At 40.5% G+C, this 18,911-nt stretch overlaps 1 protein-coding gene across 1 annotated transcript; it reads left to right on the top strand.

The window, feature by feature from the left end:
• The first annotated feature begins 5,859 nt into the window (after positions 1 to 5,859).
• LOC109870385 (gastrula zinc finger protein XlCGF57.1) lies at positions 5,860 to 18,350 on the top strand. The gene is made up of 3 exons (XM_020460873.2): positions 5,860 to 6,110; positions 6,231 to 6,393; positions 16,525 to 18,350. The coding sequence occupies exons 1-3, from the start codon at positions 5,937 to 5,939 to the stop codon at positions 18,126 to 18,128; spliced, it is 1,941 nt and encodes a 646-aa protein (XP_020316462.1). The 5' UTR covers positions 5,860 to 5,936; the 3' UTR covers positions 18,129 to 18,350.
• Positions 18,351 to 18,911: the final 561 nt, after the last annotated feature.

Genomic DNA, 18,911 nt, shown 5'->3' with positions numbered 1-18,911 from the left:
TCTTGATAACCTGATTCAAACAGGTTGAATCAACATTGTTTCTACGTCATTTCAACCCAAAATGTCAATGTGATGACGTTGAATCAATGTAAAAAACACATTGGAATTGAAAAAAGTAATCAACGTAAGATCTTTTTTTTTTTTTAACTCAATTTTTTACCTACATTCAATGACATGGTGATATTTTTTATTTATTTTTTGTTGAATTCACATTAGTTGACAACTCAACCAAATGTAAATCAAAACTTAGCGTTGAACTGACATCTGTGCCCAGTGCAATGATTGCCCAAACCTTTGTCTACACCAAGCCTTTAACACCAGCGGGCTAGGTTTACTACTAGGCCTAGAGTAGCTAACAGATCTGATACTGACAACGAGTGCTTTTATTATTTGACTATAAGACATGAGGAAAATACAAGCATTGTCCCTTTTCTCACAATGTCAATGTCTGTTCCATCAGATGATGTGTCTTTGAGAACATGACTCCCTTTTCACTATTTTCAGCATCATACAGTGATTGTTGTTTTCTTTACAGATTACATCTTTAATCTTGAAGTAAGATTATAATTAAGTGATAATGTCCAAAAAGCCGGTGTTTGGAGGACATTGGCACGGGTGTTGTTAGGCCCGAGACGAAGTCTAGCAAACTGTGTCAATATATCCTCTAAACATCAGCTTTGAGGGCATTATCACTTTTTGTCAAGGCTCAGGAGAAGACCCAGATGCAAACAGTTTCGAAGTAACAAAAGTTTATTACAAAAACAGGGGGGCAGGCAAACGACAGGTCAAGGGCAGGCAGAGGTCAGTAGTCCAGAGCAGAGTCCGAAAGGTACAGAAGGGTAGGCAGGCAGAGGTCAGTAAACCAGGGTGGTGTAACAAGGTACAGAACGACAGTCAGGCACAGGGTCAAGGCAGGTAGAATGGTCAAAAACCGGGAAAGCTAGAAAACAGGAACTAGAGACAGACAGGAGCACAGGAAAAAACACTGGTAGGCTTGATGAAACAAAATGAACTGGCAACAAACAGAGAACACAGGTATAAGTACACTGGGGATAATGGGGAAGATGGGCGACACCTGGAAGGGGGTGGAGACAGTACAAAGACAGGTGAAACAGATCTGGGTGTGACACTTATACAATGAGTTACCAACATATTCAAATAATAATTGACATATTTTCATAGACTTTATTTTGATGAATTTATTCATACAATTTCATCCTTCCACAAGATATAGTTCCGACACAAATCTAGGGTTGCTACCCAAGCCAGATGGTACTTCGTTCTATGGATCGGTTGCCAGAGATGTGACCCAGTCGCCAAGTCTTTTTGTTCTGTATCTATGGACGCGACTCATTCTAAATGTTCTATTGTCATACTAGCTAGCTAGCCAACCACAGCTAACTCACAGTCAGGTCAAACAGTGCAGCCCGAATAACAACAAAGAGCTGCATTTGCATTTGATTAAGCTGTTTTCTAATGACATGTATTTGGATACATCCATAACAATGCGCAATTTCACCTGGCATAGAAAATGTGCTCTCTAGTCAGGATACTGTTGTTCAAAGGAGCTAGCCAACAACATAGCTAACACAACCACTTCAAACTGAAGCTGGAAAGATTGCAAACTAGCTGCACTTCGTTTAGTTTTACCTGTTTTCTATTGATAGTTATTTGTATACGTCCATAAAAATTATGCTGATTCATGATTTCAACTGGCTGAGAAATGCTGCCTGTCTATGGCATCCCGACACAACACGTTCATTACTATACGACAGCTGGTGCTATGTGTGCTCCCTCTCTGGCCTCTAGGTCACCAGGCTGCTCGTTATGGCGCACACCTGTCACCATTGTTACGCGCACCTGCGCGTCATCAGACTCAACTGGACTCCATCACTTCCCTGATAACCTTTCCTATATATGTCACTCTCTTTGTTTTTTTCCCCAGGCGTTATTGTGTCTGTTTCTTGTCTGTGTGCTGTTAGTGTTTATTGTTTTGTATTATGTTGCGTTTACTTATTAAAACACTCTCTCCCTGAACTTGCTTCCCGACTCGGACCCGAGCGCACATCGTTACAGAATAACGCCTCATTTAAGGGAAGAATCAGGGAGTTAGAATAAGGCTGTATTCTAACAAAATGTGGAAAAAGACACGGTGTCACGTTTGTCGTATTGAGGAGACCAAGGCGCAGCGTGAAATGAATACATTCTTCTTTAAAAAAAAGAAAGAACACTAAACAAACTAACACAAACGTGACGCTATATAGACCGAGTGCTGACATCCTACTACACAGACAATAACCCACAAAATGGAAAATGACAACCTAAATAGGATCCCCAATCAGAGACAACGATAAACCGCTGCCTCTGATTGGGAACCAATTCAGGCCACCATAGACCTACATTACCTAGACATACAAAAACCCATTGAATTACAAAAACCCTAGACAGGATAAAAACACACATACCCACCCTCGTCAGACCCTGACCTGACGAAATAATACATAGAACATAGATAACTAAGGTCAGGGCGTGACACACGGGGTCTGAATACTATATGTAATTATATATTTTTGTATTTCATTGTCAATAAATGTGCAAAAATTTGCTGTAACATAACTAAATGTGGAATAAGTCAAGGGGTATGAATACTTTCTGAAGGCACTGTATATTTTAATTGCTCATAGTTAACTATATACACTTGAAGTTGGACGTTTACATACACCTTAGCCAAATACATTTAAACTCAGTTTTTCACAATTCCTGACATTTAATCCTAGTAAAAATTCCCTGTCTTAGGTCAGTTATGATCACCACTTTATTTTAAGAATATGAAATGTCAGAATAATAGAGAGAATGATTTATTTCAGCTTTTATTTCTTTCATCACATTCCCCAAGGGGGGGGGGGGGTTACATACACTCAATTAGTATTTGGTAGCATTGTCTTTAAATTGTTTAACTTGGGTTAAAGCAAGGAAGAAGCCACTGCTCCAAAACCGCAATAAAAAAAGATGGGGACAAAGATCGTACTTTTTGTCCTCTGGTCTGATGACAGTCAGAAAGTTAAAGCTTGGTTGCAAATGGGTCTTCCAAATGGACAATGACCCCAAGCATACTTCCAAAGTTGTGGCAAAATGGCTTAATTAAGGACAACAAGGTCTAAGTATTGGAGTGGCCATCACAAGCCCTGACCTCAATCCTATAGAAAATGTGTGGGCAGAACTGAAAAAGCGTGTGCGAGCAAGGAAGCCTACAAACATAAATCCGTTATACCAGATCTGTCAGGAGGAATGGACCAAAATTCATCCAACCTATTGTGGGAAGCTTGTGGAAGGCTGCCTGAAATGTTTGACCCAAGTTAAACTTCTGACCCACTGGGAATGTGATGATATAAATAAAATCTGAAATAAATCATTCTCTCCACTATTATTCTGACATTTCACATTCTTAAAATAAAGTGTTGATCCTAACTGACCTAAGACGGGGAATTTTTACTAGGATTAAACGTCAGGTGTTGTGAAACACTGAGTTTAAATGTATTTGGCTAAGGTGTATGTAAACTTCCGACTCCTACTGTAGCTCCACTAATTTCAAATTGATATCCTATTCTTTCTAGGTCAAATGAAAACGTTAAGAGTTAGCTAAATTACTTGAGTTTATTCATCGATTGCCATTTTTACATTCACCCATGTTTTATATCACCAGGTTCATAAATCTGAATCTGAACTCGTTAACCAGTTATTAATGTCACTACACTGTATTTGTCTTATTTTGTCTGGTTATGCAACATTTTGAAATCAGTGCACTCATTATTGTATCTCTAAATGCCAGGGGTTTACGAAAAACATAAAAGAAAAGCACTTTTTTTCTTTTGTAAACATTCTAATGCAGATTTCATTTTACTCCAGGAGTCTCACTCTTGCGATTCAAATGCTAGTTCTTGGAAATCACCATGAGGAAATAATGTTTATTATAGTCACTGGACTAACCACTCAGCTTGTACTATGATACTGCTTCATAAGTTTAGAGGTGATATTTCAGTCTTGTATGTCCAAAGATGGGAGATGGGTTATAATGATCTCAAAACTAGGTAAAGCTTTCTTTATTATATGCAATGTATATGGGTACAACTCTTACACCTCAAATAAGACTTTATTTTCTGATCTTGCTGATAAGCTTACTGAGCTGCAAAACAAGTATACACATGCATGGCTTATAATAGCTGGAGACTTTAATGAAACACCTGATAACTCTTTGGATAGATTTCCACCTAAAATAGGTCAAAGATCTCAGAATAGTGACATCATCACCTCATTTTGCAATAAACTGACAGTGATCGATACATGGCGCTTCTTTAATATGAACTTAAACGAATACTCCTGGTGTAATAGGTCAATGACGGTCAGATCCAGAATTGATCTGTTTCTCATTTCTCTTTTACAGTATGTACATAAAGTAAATCATAAACATGCTCCATTGACTGATCATAAAATTACATTATTGAAGATAGAATGTTCTGAAAAATCCAGTGGTATTCGAGGATACTGGAAACGTAATAATTCACTCCTAAATGATCCAGTCTTTAACAAGAACATAAAGAACTTGATCATAGACTCGTTTAACTTAAATGACTTAGAACCAAAGCATGAAAGTAACTGGGAAATATTTAACTTCAATGTAAGATGTATCGCCATTATACGCAGTGAGGAACTAAAGAAGCAGAAAGGTTTGAAAGAAGATGAGCTTATGAATAAATTGAATGTTCTCTTAGAAAAGGATAACCTTTCAGCAGAGGATGAAACAGAGTTGAATACATCTTGAATAGAACCAGATCAAATGTACATTGATTTAGCTAAAGGAGCCTTTATTACATCTCGAGCAAAATGGGTTGAGGAGGGTGAGAAAAAAAAGAAGCTATTTTTTGAATGGGATTGAATGTGAACATATCAATGGTCATGTTTCAATGGAAAATAATAATAATAATAAGTTGTGGGTCAACAGGGAATACAGGAGAGAACTAAGCACATACCCATGTGGGGCCCCCGTGTTGAGGGTCAGTGTGGCGGAGGTGATGTTGTCTACTCTCCCCACCTGGGTTCGGCCCATCAGGAAGTCCAGGATGCAGTTGCAGAGGGAGGTGTTCAGTATCAGGGTCCAAAGCTTGGTGACGAGTCTGGTGGGGGCTATGGTGTTGAACGCTGAGCTGTGGTCAATGAACAGCATTCTTACATAGCTATTCTTCTTATCTAGGTGGGTGAGGCCAGTGTGGAGTGGAATTGAGATTGTGTTGTCTATGGATCTGTTGGGGTGGTATGCAAATTGGAGTGGGTCTAGGGTGTCTAGGAGGAAGGAATTGATGTGTGCCATAACCAGCCTTTCAAAGCACTTCATGATTACAGATGTGAGTGCTACAGGGCGGTAGTCATTGCGGCAGGTAGCCTTAGAGTTCTTGGAAACAGGAAGGATGGTGGTCATCTTGAGACGTGGGGATTACAGACTGGGTCAGGGAGAGGTTGAAAATGACAATGCATATGCCTGCCAGCTGTTCTGCGCATGCTCTGAGAACAGGCCCTTGAATACCTCTGGCACTGCAGCCTGGTGAGTGTTGACTTGATTAAAAACCTTACTGATGTCTTCACAGCCTAAATATATTAATCTGACTGAAGGAGTTTTTTTTGTTTTTTGTTTTTGTTTGGAATATTATAAGTATATATATATATTATTTTTTTCTTCTTTTTTTTAACGTATATTTTATTCTTCACTTCTCCCTAATATGTTGTTACGGTTGATCCGTTTTCACCCCATCCAGTAGCTGGCGGCTTGCACCTCTAACGTTGTTGCGGACCGCCATAATTCCATAGAAGAAAAAAAAAATATCGGTGACCCGGAAGTAGTAAAATATTATTGCTGGCTTGGCTTCAGAGCAGCGCTAACAACCATGTCGAGCAACGAGGTTTTTCAGACACAATTATGTACTATTATGGATATATTCGTTGAATCAGCAGTAAGGGAGGTGTCGAGACTCCTAGACGAGTGCTTTGTTGCTGTTATGGAAAATGAAGAGAATAGTTTGCTAAAGAGAGAAATGACACGCGTGAATAAAACCAACACGGTGAGTTCGTCAATTAACTGTAATTTATTAAAAGCTTCAGGCAGTAACGATGAGGCAGTGAGTGTGTTTTGAATTTTCAGTAACGGTATCACTAAGTTCAATTTACTCTTCATCTTTCAGAGAAAGTTTGCATCATTCATGGAGGTGTTGAGTAAAACCTCGATAGAGAAAATAGCACTGTTAACGTACGTGGTCGAATCGGAAGTGAGAGTGGTGGAGAAAATCGCTCTAAACAGGCCTCTCCGTCTGGCAGGAGGGAGGACGGAAGAAAAACCACAAAGGAGTGAGTATGTAACGTATTTTGCTAATGGTGGTTATGTCCCTAGTACCATAGAAGGAGCACACAGTGACAGTTGAATCAACATTTCCGTTTCATGTGTAACGGGGGATAGCCCCCTTTCTTCAATTTTCGCCTAAAATTACATACCAAATCTAACTGCCTGTAGCTCAGGCCCTGAAGCAAGGATATGCATATTATTGGTACCATTTGAAAGGAAACACTTTGACGTTTGTGGAAATGTGAATTTAATGTAGGAGAATATGATACAATAGATCTGGTAGAAGAAAATACAATGGGGGAAAAAGTTATTTTTCTACAATCTTTGAAATGCAAGATAAAGGTCCTAGTTCGAGCCATCACTGTGGTTGTAATTCCGATGGTGTCCACATGATGGCAGCAGTGTGTGCAAATAACTTGAATTATAAGCAAACTACATGACATTTAGTCACATGGGTACATTTGGGCAAATCGTGAAGGAGACATTTGCATTCAAATGAACATTTTCTGCAAGAATATCGTCAAATCTGTATACTTGGACGTTGATATAGCTTCTCCAGTATTAGTAGCCATATTATAATTTCAACATTTACAAAACAACCAGTTTACATAACTCTGAATATTATAATTTTTGTCCAAAAGGAAAAGGCATGCTGTCGCAAAAGGTTAGCGCCTACATTTTGCTATATATACAGGGTTTCCGGATGCTCCCATAATGCCCAGCTCTGGTTATTTAGCTAGCTTTGTTTGACCCCGATTGGTGCTTATTTGACAAAGATACAGTCGATCAAATGAAGACCGGCCGCGTCATCGGCGTGCCATGAAGGCGCTCTAACCAAATTTGGTGTCCTATAGGATATACTAGGATATATCCCTAATGATATAGTGAAGTCTGGTTACGTTCTAGGATCTCTGAGGAATGCATTACAAACGTGATTTGACTGGTTGAAACAGATTCCTTTCTTTGCAAGTTGAACGAGTGGAAATACAAAATCGATCGTGCATGCTATATGGACCTTTTTAGGATATGAAAAAGGATTTTATCTAACAAATTGTTATCTCTGGGACCCTTTGGATGATAAATCAGAGCAAGATTTCAGAATGTAAGTATACATTTCACCTTCAGATGTGAGTTTATCAAACCTATTGCAGTGAAAGTGTTTTGTTGTTAGGAGTAGAGGTCGACCGATTATGATTTTTCAGCGCCGATACCAGTTATTGGAGGACCAAAAAAGCCGATACCGATTAATCGGCCTTTTTTCTTTTTTTTTGTAATAATGACAATCACAACAATACTGAATGAACACTTATTTTAACTTAATATAATACATAAATAAAATCAATTTAGCCTCAAGTAAATAATGAAACATGTTCAATTTGGTTTAAATAATGCAAAAACAAAGTGTTGGAGAAGTAAAAGTGCAATATGTGCCATGTAAGAAAGCTAACGTTTCAGTTCCTTGCTCAGAACATGAGAACATATGAAAGCTGGTGGTTCCTTTTAACATGAGTCTTCAATATTCCCAGGTAAGAATTTTTAATAATATAGGAATTAAAGGACTATTTCCCTCTATACCATTTGTATTTCATTAACCTTTGACTATTGGGTGTTCTTATAGGCACTTTAGTATTGCCAGTGTAACAGTATAGCTTCCGTCCCTCTAGTTAGTGCGCGCTAACTAGCTAGCCATTTCACTTCGGTTACACCAGCCTCATCTCGGGAGTTGATAGGCCTGAAGTCATAAACAGCACAATACTTGACGCACAACAAAGAGCTGCTGGCAAAACGCACTGAAGTGCTGTTTGAATGAATGTTTACACGCCTGCTTCTGCCTACCGCCGCTCAGTCAGATGCTTGTATGCTCAGTCAGATTATATGCAACGCAGGACACGCTAGATAATATCTATTAATATCATCAACCATGTGTAGTTAACTAGTGATTATGATAGATTTTTTTTGTTTTTTCTAAGATAAGTTGAATGCTATCTAGCAACTTACCTTGGCTTACTGCATTCGCGTAACAGGCAGTCTCCTTATGGAGGGCAACGAGAGAGAGGCAGGTCGTTATTGCGTTGGACTAGTTAACTGTAAAGTTGCAAAATTGGATCCCCCGAGCTGACCAGGTGAAAATCTGTCGTTATGCCCCTGAACAAGGCAGTTAACCCACCGTTCCTAGGCCGTCATTGAAAATAAGAGTGTGTTCTTAACTGACCTGCCTAGTTAAATAAAGGTATATAAAAATATATTTTTTTTTTAATCGGAAAATCGGCACCCAAAAATACCGATTTCCGATTGTTGTGAACTTGAAATCGGCCCTAATTAAACCGGCCAGTCCAATTAATCGGTCGACCTCTAGTTAGGAGCTCTCCTCAAACAATGGCATGGCATTTTTTCACAGTAATAGCTACTGTAAATTGGACAGTGCAGTTATATTAACAATAATTTAAGCTTTCAGACAAAATAAGACCCTTATCTATACCGACATTTGTTGTTTCTCTAAAATCTGCGATCGTGACCCAAAGCGCTGCTTGATTTACAACTGTCCCATCCGTAAGATTAATATGTGTTAATATGTGCAACATCAATATTATATACAGTGCCTTGCGAAAGTATTCGACCCCCTTGAACTTTGCGACCTTTTGCCACATTTCAGGCTTCAAACATAAAGATATAAAACTGTATTTTTTTGTGAAGAATCAACAACAAGTGGGACAATCATGAAGTGGAACGACATTTATTGGATATTTCAAACTTTTTTAACAAATCAAAAACTAAAAAATTGGGCGTGCAAAATTATTCAGCCCCTTTACTTTCAGTGCAGCAAACTCTCTCCAGAAGTTCAGTGAGGATCTCTGAATGATCCAATGTTGACTTAAATGACTAATGATGATAAATACAATCCACCTGTGTGTAATCAAGTCTCCGTATAAATGCACCTGCACTGTGATAGTCTCAGAGGTCCGTTAAAAGCGCAGAGAGCATCATGAAGAACAAGGAACACACCAGGGAGGTCCGAGATACTGTTGTGAAGAAGTTTAAAGCCGGATTTGGATACAAAAAGATTTCCCAAGCTTTAAACATCCCAAGGAGCACTGTGCAAGCGATACTATTGAAATGGAAGGAGTATCAGACCACTGCAAATCTACCAAGACCTGGCCGTCCCTCTAAACTTTCAGCTCATACAAGGAGAAGACTGATCAGAGATGCAGCCAAGAGGCCCATGATCACTCTGGATGAACTGCAGAGATCTACAGCTGAGGTGGGAGACTCTGTCCATAGGACAACAATCAGTCGTATATTGCACAAATCTGGCCTTTATGGAAGAGTGGCAAGAAGAAAGCCATTTCTTAAAGATATCCATAAAAAGTGTTGTTTAAAGTTTGCCACAAGCCACCTGGGAGACACACCAAACATGTGGAAGAAGGTGCTCTGGTCAGATGAAACCAAAATTGAACTTTTTGGCAACAATGCAAAACGTTATGTTTGGCGTAAAAGCAACACAGCTCATCACCCTGAACACACCATCCCCACTGTCAACCATGGTGGTGGCAGCATCATGGTTTGGGCCTGCTTTTCTTCAGCAGGGACAGGGAAGATGGTTAAAATTGATGGGAAGATGGATGGAGCCAAATACAGGACCATTCTGGAAGAACCTGATGGAGTCTGCAAAAGACCTGAGACTGGGACGGAGATTTGTCTTCCAACAAGACAATGATCCAAAACATAAAGCAAAATCTACAATGGAATGGTTCAAAAATAAACATATCCAGGTGTTAGAATGGCCAAGTCAAAGTCCAGACCTGAATCCAATCGAGAATCTGTGGAAAGAACAGAAAACTGCTGTTCACAAATGCTCTCCATCCAACCTCACTGAGCTCGAGCTGTTTTTGCAAGGAGGAATGGGAAAAAAATTCGGTCTCTCGATGTGCAAAACTGATAAACATACCCCAAGCGACTTACAGCTGTAATCGCAGCAAACGGTGGCGCTATAAAGTATTAACTTAAGGGGGCTGAATAATTTTGCACGCCCAATTTTTCAGTTTTTGATTTGTTAAAAAAGTTTGAAATATCCAATAAATGTCGTTCCACTTCATGATTGTGTTGTTGATTCTTCACAAAAAAATACAGTTTTATATCTTTGTTTGAAGCCTGAAATGTGGCAAAAGGTCGCAAAGTTCAAGGGGGCCGAATACTTTCACAAGGCACTGTAACTGCCCTGGTGGGGTCTTCCCCATTTCCTCATTGTGTCCTGCCCACACCATCCAGAGGATATTCAGTCTTCCCATGTGGCCCTCCTGTGCCCTATGCTCTCCTGAACTGGGCGTATGTCCTTCCGGTTCATTCCATACTTTCGGCCCTTCCACTTCATAGGACCTTGCGCTGATGTGCCCTATGCATGTGCCAAGACCCCATATGGCATCCCTGGTATGAGGGGACAGGAGCACTCTGACAGCTTGACCTTGTTTTATTACAGGCAGATTTTTTGCATGCTAGTCATAGTAATGTTTTGATGAGTTCTGACGTGCACGTTTGTGTGCCTGAACATCCCTAATGACCTTTGGTGTGAGGAGCTTGGGGAGCTGTTGGCAACAGAGAGCGAGAGCGTCTAGACATTAAGCGCTGTACAGAACTGCTGCCGTAGCCCTCTGGGAGTCCTGCACTGCTTCTTCCATTGTAGCACAACAGCTGTATACCAGGATGTCATCAGCTATGACACCTATTCCTGGCAGTCCCTGAAGTGCATCATGCTGCCTTTGAGTGAAACCAGCTGCAGAGAAATATCACCAAAGGCTCTAACCTGGTCCACTGGTATCTACCATTGTGGGTCCAAAATGTGGTGAGGTAACTACTCTCTTCCTCCAAACGTACCTGCTAGTAACCATTTTTTGCATCCATAACTGAAAAGATTTGCGCTTATTCCAGGCATGGCAATATCTATTCAATGGTAGGCATTTAGTACGCTGTCCTACATAAGGCTTTGTTTGGAGCACTTGGATCGAGGCAGACTCTTATTTTGCCAGGCTTTTCCACCACAACCATGTTGCTTATTGACTTAGTAGGTTTGGTGACCTTCGTAATGACACCCTGTTCATCCTTTGAATCAACAGCCTTTATCTTTTCCTTCATTGGAATGCGAATTTGGTGAGGAAGCTGTTGAACTGGTCTAACAGGCTTATCCACCACCAGGTGGAGCCCGCCACTCAGGTCGGAGAGTTTGGTCAAATTCAAACATAATCCTTTACTCAGGTATTACATGTTACAGGTCACGACATCCTAATCAGACACTAATAATGCCCTTGTTTATATATCATAGATAGGTACCCTACTAGCGCCATCTCTGGGTTGGCATTATGCCCATTATCTTAACAATGAGGTAGTCACCTGGAATGCCTTTCAATTAACAGGTGTGCCTTGTTAAGTTAATTTGTGGAATGTATTTCCTACCTAATGCATTTGAGCCAATCTGTTGTGTTGTGACAAGGTAGGGGTGGTATACAGAAGGTAACCCTATTTGATAAAAGACTAAGTCCATATTATGGCAAGAACAGCTCAAATAAGCAGAGAAACGACAGTCCATCATTACTTTAAGACATGAAGGTCAGTCAATATGGAACATTTCAAGAATCTTGAAAGTTTCTTCAAGTGCAATTACAAAAACCATCAAGCGCTATGATGAAACTGGCTCTCATGAGGACCACCACAGGAAAGGAAGACCCCAGAGTTAACTTTGCTGCAGAGGATAAGTTCATTAGTTACCAGCCTCAGAAATTGCAGCCCAAAGAAATGCTTCACAGGGTTCAAGTAACAGACCCATCTTAACATCAACTGGTCAGAGGAGACTGTGTGAATCAGGCCTTCATGGTTGAATTGCCACAGAGAAACTACTACTAAAGGACACCAATAAGAATAAGAGACTTGCTTGGGCCAAGAAACACGAGCAATGGACATTAGACCGGTGGAAGTCTGTCCTTTGATCTGATGAGTCCAAATGTGAGATTTATGGTTCCAACCTCTGTGTCTTTGTGACGCAGAGTAGGTGAACGGATAATCTCTGCATGTGTGGTTCCCACCATGAAGCATGAAGGAGATGGTGTGGGGTGCTTTGCTGGTGAAACCGTCACTTAACAAGCATGACCAGCATCCCATCTGGTTTGGGATTAGTCCCACTATCATTTGTTTTTCAACAGGACAATGATCCAACAAACAGCCAGGCTGTGTAAGGGCTATTTAATCAAGAAGGAGAGTGATGGAGTGGTGCATCAGATGACCTGGCCTCTACAATCATCTGACCTCAACCCAATTGAGATGGTTTGGGATTAATTGGACCACAAAGTGAAGGAAAAGCAGCCAACAGGTGCTCAGCATATGTGGGAACTCCTTCAAGGCTTTTGGATAAGCATTCCAGATTAAGCTAGTTGAGAGAATGCTAAGAGTGCAAAGCTGTCATCAAGGTAAAAGGTGGCTACTTTGAAGAATCTCAAATATATAAAATATATTTAGATTTGTTTAACAATTTTCTTGGTTACTACATGATTCTTTGTTATTTCATAGTGCTGCTGTCTTCACTATTATTCTACAATGTAGAAAATAGTAAAAATAAAGAAAAACCCTTGAATGAGTAGGTGTTCTAAAACTTTTGACTGTGTCTCTCACACACACACACACACACACACACACACACACACACACACAAGTGTAGTTTCTGCTCTGACATCCACTGTCAACTTACATAGACAGTTGTTTTTCTTTCTAAATCATGTCCAACCAATTGAATTGGCCACAGATAGACTCCAATCATGTTGTCACAACGGAACTGTCCATGTATCTCCGAGATATACTGTATGCCTCATCACAATTCTATCTGGGGAAGGGTATAAAACCATTTCTAGTGTGTTGAAAGTTTCCCAGAGCACAGTGGTTTCAATCATTGGGAAATTGAAAAAATATGCAACTACCCAGGCTCTGCCTACAGCTGGCCATCAGATCAAACTGAGCCAATGGACAAGAAGGACTTTGGTCAGGGAGGTGACCAAGAACCCCAATTACCACTGACAGAACTACAGAGTTCCTTGGGTGAGATGGGAGAACCTTTCAGTCTCTACACCACTTCACCAATCTGGGCATTATGGGAAGGTGACCAGACGGAAGCCACTCCTGAGGATAAAGGCACATGACTGGAGTTTGCAAAAAGGCATGTGAAAGACTCCGAGCATAAGGCAAGCATTTCTGTGGTGTCAGCAGGGACTGGGAGACTGGTAAGGATAGAGGGAACAATGAATGGAGCCAAATACAGGAAAGTCCTTGATTAGAACCTGCTTCACAGTGCAAAAAACCTTAGACTGAGATAAATGTATGTTGCAACAGGACAATGACCCCAAGCATACAGCCAAAGCAATGCTGGAAAGTCCTTGACATACCCAATATGACTCAAATCTGTAATCACCGCAAAGGTGCTTCTACAAAGTATTGACTCCGATGTAAATACTTTTGTAAATTGGATATTTCTGTATTTAATTAGCAAAAAAATCTACAAACATGTTTTCACTTTGTCATTATGTGGTATTGTGTGTAGGTTAGTGAGAAATGCATTTAATCAATTTGGAATTCAGGCTGTAACACAACAAAAGGTGGAATAAGTGAAGGGGTATGAATACTTTCTGAAAGCACTGGTGTATTACAAGCAATATTGGTACCATGATTGTCTTATATAAAATATATGTATATATGCAGTTGAAGTCGGAGGTTTACATACAGTTAGGTTGGAGTCATTAAAACTCGCTTTTCAACCACTCCACAAATTTCTAGTTAACAAACTATAGTTTTGGCAAGTCGTTTAGGACATCTACTTTGTGAATGACACAAGTCATTTTTACAACAATTGTTTACAGACAGATTATTTCACTTATAATTCACTATCACAATTCCAGTGGGTCAGAAGTTTTTACATACACTAAGTTGACTGTGCTTTTAAACAGCTTGGAAAATTTACAGAAAATGATGTCATGGCTTTAGAAGCTTCTGAAAGGCTAATTTACATAATTTGAGTCAATTGGAGGTGTACCCGTGGATGTATTTGAAGGCCTACCGTCAAACTCCGTGCCTCTTTGCTTGACATCTTGAGAAAACGCTCAGTAAGGAGACTCGTTCTTTGGTGGTGTGCAAGTCAATCCCAGAACAGCAGCAAATGACCTTGAGGAAACCGGTACAAAAGTATCCATGTCCACAGTAAATCAAGTCCTATATCGACAACCTGAAAGGCCGCTCGGCAAGGAAGAAGCCACCGCTTCAAAGCCACCATTAAAAAAGGCAGACTACGGTTTGCAACTGCACATGGGGACGAAGATCGTACTTTTTGGAGAAATGTCCTCTGGTCTGATGAAACAGAAATAGACCTGCTTGGCCATAATGACCATCGTTATGTTTGGAGTTAAAAGGGGGATGCTTGCAAGCCAAAGAACATCATCCCAACCGTGAAGCACGGGGGCGGCAGCATCATGTTGTGGGTGTGGTTTGCTGCAGAAGGGACTGGTGCACTTAACAAAATAGATGGCTTCATGAGGAAGGAAAATTATGTGGATATATTGAAGCGACATCTCAAGACATCAGTCAGGAAGCTTGGTCGCAAATGGGTCTTCCAAATGGACAATGACCCCAAGCATACTTCCAAAGTTGTGGCAAAATGGCTTAAGGACAACAAAGTCAAGGTATTGGAGTGGCCATCCCAAAGCCCTGACCTCAACCTATAGAAAATGTGTGGGCAGAACTGAAAAAGCGTGTGCGAGCAAAGAGGCCTACCAACCTGACTCAGTTACACCAGCTCTGTCAAGAGGAATGGGCCACAATTCACCCAACTGGTTCTGGGAAGGTTGTGGAAGGCTACCCAAAACGTTTGACCCAAGTTAAACAATTTAAAGGCAATGCTACCAAATACTAATTGAGTGTATGTTAATTTCTGACCCACGGGGAATGTTATGAAAGAAATAAAAGCTGAAATAATATATTTTTGCTACTATTATTCTGACATTTCACATTATTAAAATAAAGTGGTGATCCTAACTGACTTAAGACAGGGACTTTTTACTAGGATTAAATGTCAGGAATTGTGAAACTGAGTTGAAATGTATTTGTCTAAGGTGTATGTAAACTTCTGACTTCAACTGTATACATGCATACACTACCGTTCAAAAGTTTGGGGTCACTTAGAAATGTCCTTGTTTAAAAACATTTTTTTTAAAGCAAAATAAAATGGTTCCTTTTAAATAATATCAAATTGATCAGAAATACAGTGTGGACATTGTTAATGTTGTAAATGACTTTTGTAGCTGGAAACTACACATTTTTTTTTTTTTATGGAATATCTAGGTAGGCGTACAGAGGCCCATTATCAGCATCCATCACTCCTGTGTTCCATTCCAAGTTTAGAATTTTAAACGGCTAATTGGTCATTAGAAAACCCTTTTGCAATTGTTAGCACAGCTGAAACTGTTGTTCTGATTTAAAGAAGCAATACAACTGGCCTTCTTTAGACTAGTTGAGTATCTGGAGTTTTAGCATTTGAGTTTGATTACATTCTCAAAATGGCCAGAAACAGAGACCCTTCTTATGAAACTCGTCAGTCTATTCTTGTTCTGAGAAATGAAGGCTATTCCATGTGAGAAGTTGCTAACTGAAGATCTTGTACAACGTTGTGTACTACTCCCTTCACAGAACAGCACAAAGTACATTAGTGTCTAGTTTGAGAAACAGACGCCTCACAGGTCCTCAACTGGCAGCTTCATAGTACCTACAAAACACCATTCTCATCGTCAACAGTGAAGAGGCGACTTCAGGATGCTGGCCTCCACGTTGCAATTGCCACCAAGTGGGTTAACCCTACTGGCTGGATGCGTAGGGTGTTTGCATTTCACACCAGCGACCTGGGTTTGCTTCTCTGCCCTGCCGTTCGCTATGCAATTGTTGCTACACAGTGTATTCTGAGTATTGTTAGGTAGCACAGCCGAGATGGTTTAGAGATCTACTATGACTTAGGTGTGCAGTGTTTTTGTGTTGTATTTTGATGTCTTTTTCTTAATTGTATGTATGTACTGGTTTCTTCATGTCCAAAACAAAATTAACAATGGCCATCTCTTTTACAGGTGAGGGATCTGTCTCTGAGTCTAATCATCATGATGATCAACCTGACTTTGTCCCCCTGTCCTCACCTGCATCAGATGAGGATTTGCTCCCTCAGTTTCATCCACAAGACGAGTTTGATCTTGAACCCCAGAGCATGTTTGCAACAGACCAAGACAAACGAGACAGACAGCCCTTCAGCTGTTCTCATTGTGGAAAAGATTTCAAGATGAGATGTTTATTGAATAAACACTTTCGGACCCATTCAAAACCCTATAGCTGCTTGCAGTGTGGGAGATGTTTTAGCTTGAAGAGGCGGCTTGAGGAACACTCCATGACACATTCTGGAGAGACACCCTTCAGTTGTGCCGATTGCGACGCAGTGTTTCGCCAGAAACCTGCTTTGCAGTCACACATGAAGCGACACAAAACAAAGAAAACGGTCACGTGCACAGTTTGTGAAAAAAAGTTTCTAGGGGAAACGGGACTAGAGAGGCACAAGTGTAGTGGTGATGCACCGAAGACATTCAGCTGCTCTCTTTGCCCAAAGACCTTCAAGTGGAGACGCAGACTGGTCGATCACGAAGCTACGCATTCAGGGGAGAGGAAGTATTGCTGTGAAACCTGCGGCAAACTTTTCTTCACCACTTCAACCTTAGCTGTTCATAAGAGGAGTCATATAGAAAAGGATCATAGCTGTACTGTATGTGGCCAACATTTCAGCGATGCACCTGCTCTCAGAAAGCATATGGGGGTCATCCATCCTGGAGAAACGAAAGAGAAATATTTTGTTTGCGACGTGTGTGGCAAATGTTTTGGCCGAAAGTGCCATCTCAAAAGCCATATGACTCTACATGGGGCAGAGAAACCTTTTTCTTGTGATATTTGTGGAAAAAAGTTTAGTCAAGGTGCTAATCTCAGCAGACACAAGAGAACTCATACAGGCCAGAAATTGTATTGCTGTGACGTTTGTGGTAAAAGGTTCACGCAGTCCGGAACCCTGAAGATCCATAAAATAAGGCACACTGGTGAAAGGCCTTACAAGTGTGATGTCTGTGAGAAAGCCTTCTTTGAGCCTTCCTCCCTCCGGAGTCACAAGAGACGTCACCTTACACTTCAGGAAAAGCTGCAGTCTGGCCCAAAGCTGCACTCTGGGACAATTCAGCCATCTGGGCCAAAGCCATATGTCTGCAATCACTGTGGTAAAGCCTTCTATGTGAAAGTTTCTCTGGATCAGCATGTGCGCATTCACACAGGAGAGAAACCGTTCAAGTGTGACATTTGTGGGGAAGGTTTTAGGTATCATCATTCACTTAAAATTCACAAGGTCACTCACACAGGGTTGAAACCATATTACTGTAAAGTTTGCGGGAAAGGGTTTATGTACAATTTCCTTAAAGTTCACATGCGCACTCACACAGGCGAGAAACCATTTGAATGTGATCAATGTGGTAAGAGGTTCAGCCAGAAAGGTCATCTAAAATCTCACGAGCGTGTGCACACTGGTGTCAAAGCATTTGTGTGCAAAGACTGTGGGAATGCCTATGCCTGTAGACACAATCTAAAAGTCCACAAGTGCAAGTACAACTGGAAACCAGCTCCTGGAAACAGTGCAGAGGATTACTGAAGAAACAGGTCTAAGATTAATGGCACAGGGCCTCTGAATAATATGGCAGTGTGAAAATGTTGGTGCTCAAGAACTTACTAAACTAAATGAAATGGCCTCAGTTTTTATGTTGAAAATGTGACCTGCCTTAGGATTCCACCTTAGGAAAAATCTAATATTTTACAATTGTAGTTAGCTTTGGGCTCTTAAGTACATTTTAATAAACCTCTATAGTCAAACTTCTCGACTTGAATGTTTATACTTAATGAGTGTTATTGTTTCCCTTTAATCTCAGTGTCCACAGATCTTCCTTAGAAAAAAATGCACAATATCAGATGATAAAATCACTCAAAGTTATGGGTGAACTGGGAGAACGCAATGGTCCTCTTTTGACGAACTGGTACAGAGCCAGATACAGTGGGGCAAAAAAGTATTTAGTCAGCCACCAATTGTGCAAGTTCTCCCACTTAAAAAGATTAGAGAGGCCTGTAATTTTCATCATAGGTACACTTCAACTATGACAGACAAAATGAGAGAGAACAATCCAGAAAATCACATTGTAGGATTTTTAATACATTTATTTGCAAATTATGGTGGAAAATAAGTATTTGGTCACCTACAAACAAGCAAGATTTCTGGCTCTCACAGACCTGTAACTTCTTCTTTAAGAGGCTCCTCTGTCCTCCACTCGTTACCCCTTTTAATGGCACCTGTTTGAACTTGTTATCAGTATAAAAGACACCTGTCCACAACCTCAAACAGTCACACTCCAAACTCCACTATGGCCAAGACCAAAGAGCTGTC

The sequence above is a fragment of the Oncorhynchus kisutch genome, linkage group LG25, assembly GCF_002021735.2.
Source record: "Oncorhynchus kisutch isolate 150728-3 linkage group LG25, Okis_V2, whole genome shotgun sequence".
In the NCBI taxonomy this organism is placed as follows: Eukaryota; Metazoa; Chordata; class Actinopteri; order Salmoniformes; family Salmonidae; genus Oncorhynchus; species Oncorhynchus kisutch.
Note: the sequence above shows the minus strand (reverse complement) of the source record. Positions and strands in the feature narration are given on the sequence as shown.

Coding starts and splice junctions, on each gene's coding strand:
- LOC109870385 (XM_020460873.2), top strand. CDS start 5,937: ATGTCGAGCAACGAGGTTTTTCAGACACAATTATGTACTATTATGGAT. Junction 6,111..6,230: donor GCGTGAATAAAACCAACACG/GTGAGTTCGTCA, acceptor TTCATCTTTCAG/AGAAAGTTTGCATCATTCAT. Junction 6,394..16,524: donor GGAAGAAAAACCACAAAGGA/GTGAGTATGTAA, acceptor TCTCTTTTACAG/GTGAGGGATCTGTCTCTGAG.